At 39.9% G+C, this 3,853-nt stretch overlaps 1 protein-coding gene across 1 annotated transcript in view; it reads left to right on the forward strand.

The window, feature by feature from the left end:
- LOC110318232 (cytochrome b-c1 complex subunit 2, mitochondrial) overlaps window positions 1–3,853 on the forward strand; it is a 25,663-nt gene that overhangs the window by 7,117 nt on the left and 14,693 nt on the right. Inside the window, exons 6-7 of the mRNA XM_021193086.1 lie at window positions 866–990; window positions 3,058–3,155. Coding sequence (XP_021048745.1) covers window positions 866–990; window positions 3,058–3,155 — 223 coding nt within the window. The remainder of the gene's footprint in view (window positions 1–865; window positions 991–3,057; window positions 3,156–3,853) is intronic.

A 3,853-nucleotide genomic window follows, 5' to 3' on the forward strand; every position in this document is an offset into this window, starting at 1 on the left:
CTTTGAGGAGAGTTGGAATTAGGTCTTCTTTGAAAGTCTGATAGAATTCTGCACTAAACCCATCTGGTCCTGGGCTTTTTTTTAGTTGGGAGACTATTAATGACAGCTTCTATTTCTTCAGGTGATATAGGACTATTTAGGTCATTAATCTGATGCTGATTTAACTTTGGTACCTGGTATCTGTCTAGGAATTTGTCCATTTCATCTAGGTTTCCCAGTTTTGTTGAGTATAGCCTTTTACAGTAGGATCTGATGATGTTTTGGATTTCCTCAGGGTCTGTTGTTATGTGTCCCTTTTCTTTTCTGATTTTGTTAATTAGGATGCTGTCTCTGTGCCTCTAATGAGTTTGGCTAAGGGTTTATCTATCTTGTTGATTTTCTCAAAGAACCAGCTCCTGGTTTGGTTGATTCTTTGAATAGTTCTTTTGTTTCCACTTGGTTGATTTCAGCCCTAAGTTTGATTATTTCCTGTCTTCTACTCCTCTTAGGTGAATTTGCTTCCTTTAGTTCTAGGGCTTCTAGTTGTTCTGTCAGGTTACTAGTATGTGCTCTCTCTAGTTTCTTTTTGGAGGCACCCAGGGTGTCCTTGGTTTTTCAAGACAAGGTATTTCATAGCTCAGGCTAGCCTAGAAGAAAAAGTCCATCTGCCGGGCATGGTGGCACACACCTTTGATCCCAGCACTCGGGCCAGCCTGGGCTACAGAGTGAGTTCCAGGACAACCAGGGCTACACAGAGAAACCCTGTCTCGAAAAAAAAACAAAAAAAAAACAAAAGAAAAAGTCCTCCAGCAGCTTTCGGATTAAAAGTACATGTCATAACACTGGCATAAATTGTGACCTGTACCTCTTCATTGGTTCTCTGTAGTGAAATCCTCATGGAGTTCCTGCTCAATGTCACGACAGCACCAGAATTTCGCCGTTGGGAAGTAGCTGCCCTTCGGTCTCAGCTAAAGATTGACAAAGCTGTTGCCTTTCAGAACTCACAGACTCGTAAGTACATTTGCAGATCCATTCCATTGTTTCCAAGATACTAGTTGTGAGAGGATCCAATTTGTACAGAAAAGTCTTCTGTGGACTTGAAGATATCTCCCCAGGTGTGCTCTGTTACTGAAGGATAATGAGCAGATTGATGGTAGACTGTGCATGCTATGCTGTCTGTTCCCTCCCTGTGTTGGTTTTGTTTTGCTTAGAACAAACCCAGCAGTAGTTAGGGCTACTGCTTCTACTGTGACAACTTACTGTTGCTGTTGTCACTGACCCCCCACAGGGTCCTTCCAGAGCACACCCACATGTTGCTGTTGCTGTTGTCACTGACCCCCGCAGGGTCCTTCAAGACCACACCCACATGTTTTGTCTTAGTCTTTTGCTTGTTTATTTAGATTACTGTTTTTGTCAAGAGTGTATGTGTATTTCTTGGTCTTATTTGTTTTTAAAGAGAGAAAGAACAGAAAGTTGAGTAGGAAAAACATGAACAAAATATATTGTATAAAATTGTTTTTCAATAAAAATTTTAAGAAAAAGACTCCCTAATGCTTAAAATAACTTTTTTGCTTTGATATTTGTAATGTTTGATTATATAATCTTAACAGATAGCTGGCAAACCAAATCTGTAAACTAACAGTACTGGCTTTTAGACATTACACAGCTCCTGATTGGAGCAAAACTGAGCAGGTGGACCAGAATAGGGACCAGCTATAGTGTTCTGAGTGGCACTGGGGACAAATGCAGGACTCTCAAGAGAGAACCTATGTGAGATTTAGTGAGAGGTTTGTGTGGCTGATATATCAAGTGATACTCGTGTCACAGAGGAGTGTAGTCAAAGGGCAGATTGTAGACAAGGTGCCATACTTGTCCAAGCTGACTGCTTCTCACCATCAGGGTTCCAGTCTTTGTCTTTCTCTGACCAAACATGTCCTGTTATATCTCCTGGCTGCTTTTACATCCACCCCTAGGATTACTAATTTAGTCCAACTTCCTGATTCCTTGCCAGTGACCTTTCTGCTTTGTAAACCAAGTGAACATCTTTTAAAAACAATTTGTGAGTTAGAGTCCAAAACTCTTATCTAGACTTTATAGCTTTCATCTGACCCCATCCTCCGTCTCTTAGTTTTTGTTATAATTATTTTATATGAAAAAATAATGCTTATTAATGGGAACCATGTATGTTTTGATACGTGTTTACATTTGTAATGTTTAAATTAGGTTAAACATACCCACCTATCTTCTTGAACATTTTTTTTTAATTTTTCATTTCTTAGCAGTGAAGACTGCAAAGCCTGTCTTTCTAACTATTCCCTGCTCCTGCATCTTCTCTTTCTGTCACTGACTTCCCCCACCCCACCTGACCCTGCTTTGTCTGTTTTCTCTGCATTTTATACTATTCACAAGTTAGTCACCTGGGAATTGATCATTGTAGAAGACTTTTCCAAGATTTTCTTTTACTCTTTTCTGTTTCCCAATGTCGTTCCATGTGTCTAGCTGCACACTTTACTGCTAACATTGTCCTCATAACAATTTTATTTCATAATTTTTCCCCTCAACATTTTGAGAGTGGCCATTGTATCTGATGCCTCTCCCATGTTTCTAGCAACTAGCACAGTGCTTGGTATCAAGAGATGTACCCAAATAATGAACAGATATAGGGAATACAGTTCCAGAGAAGGCACAGATCCCAGAAGGCAGGTGTAGCAGTGCCAGGGCACCAGGACAGAGTAAGTCCAGGTCAGTGGTAAGTAGCTTTTTACTCCCAATAACTGGTGATTAACCTAAGCTTGCTGCTTTTATAGCTCCCTGTGTTCTGGCAACTCTCTCATTACCCAGGGAGGGAACCCGGAAGTGAAGTCAGATTTAGATTTAATAAATTGTTCTTGTCTTACAGAGACAACTGCTCTCCTCTCTGTGTACTCTGCAGGCACAACTTTAAAAGTTGCTGTAAGTTAGGTGGTATCAAATTCCAAGACTCTGAAAACTTCAGTCTCAAATCTGATAGGCTTGTTGCTGTCCTTTAAAAATACTGTAACCATCCATACATTTGAGCACCTGTTGTTTATCTTTCAGGTATCATTGAGAACTTGCATAATGTTGCCTACAAGAATGCCTTGGCTAATCCTTTGTACTGTCCTGACTATAGGATGGGGAAGATAACATCAGAGGAAGTAAGTGATGGGGCTGTGTTATGAATGCTCACTCCTAACCACCAGACCACGTTATATTAAACATGCTATTTCAGGATGTTTGTTGGGTTTTGTATCAACTCCTAATCTTAAGAAATCCATTCTGCTTTTTTCTTCCTGACATACTTGGTTTTTTGACTAAACTTCTTTTTGAACAGTATTTTTTTTTTAATATCTTAACTAAAAAGTTTTTATGAGTAACAAGGTCCTAAAATGAAAATCTAAAACAAGCAAAATGAGAAGAGATTGTCTTATGGGTCTGGAGAGGTGGCTAAGTGTGTAAGAGCTCCTGCTGCAGACATGAGGATCTGAGTTTTACCTGCATGTAATCACAGCCAAGAGTGGCCACATGGACCTGTAGTCCTCGTGTTGTGGAGCAGAAACAGGAGAATCACCAGGCTTGCTGACTGCCAACCTAGCTCCAGATTCAGTAAGAGACCATGTCTCTAAGGAATAATAAGACAGACAGTGAGTGATGGAGCAAGGCACCTGACACCCTCCTCTGACCTCTGTTCATGTACACATAACACATGCACACACATGCATACATGTGCACTGAATATGCAGGGAGCCAAAAACAAAAACTAGCTTGCATGTCAAAAGGCACTCAGTGTTCATACCTGATGTATTCTCTTCTTTTTTTTTTTTTTTTTTTTTTTTTTTTTTTTTTTTTTTTTTTT

This window comes from Mus pahari, chromosome 1 (assembly GCF_900095145.1).
Source record: "Mus pahari chromosome 1, PAHARI_EIJ_v1.1, whole genome shotgun sequence".
Lineage (NCBI taxonomy): Eukaryota > Metazoa > Chordata > Mammalia > Rodentia > Muridae > Mus > Mus pahari.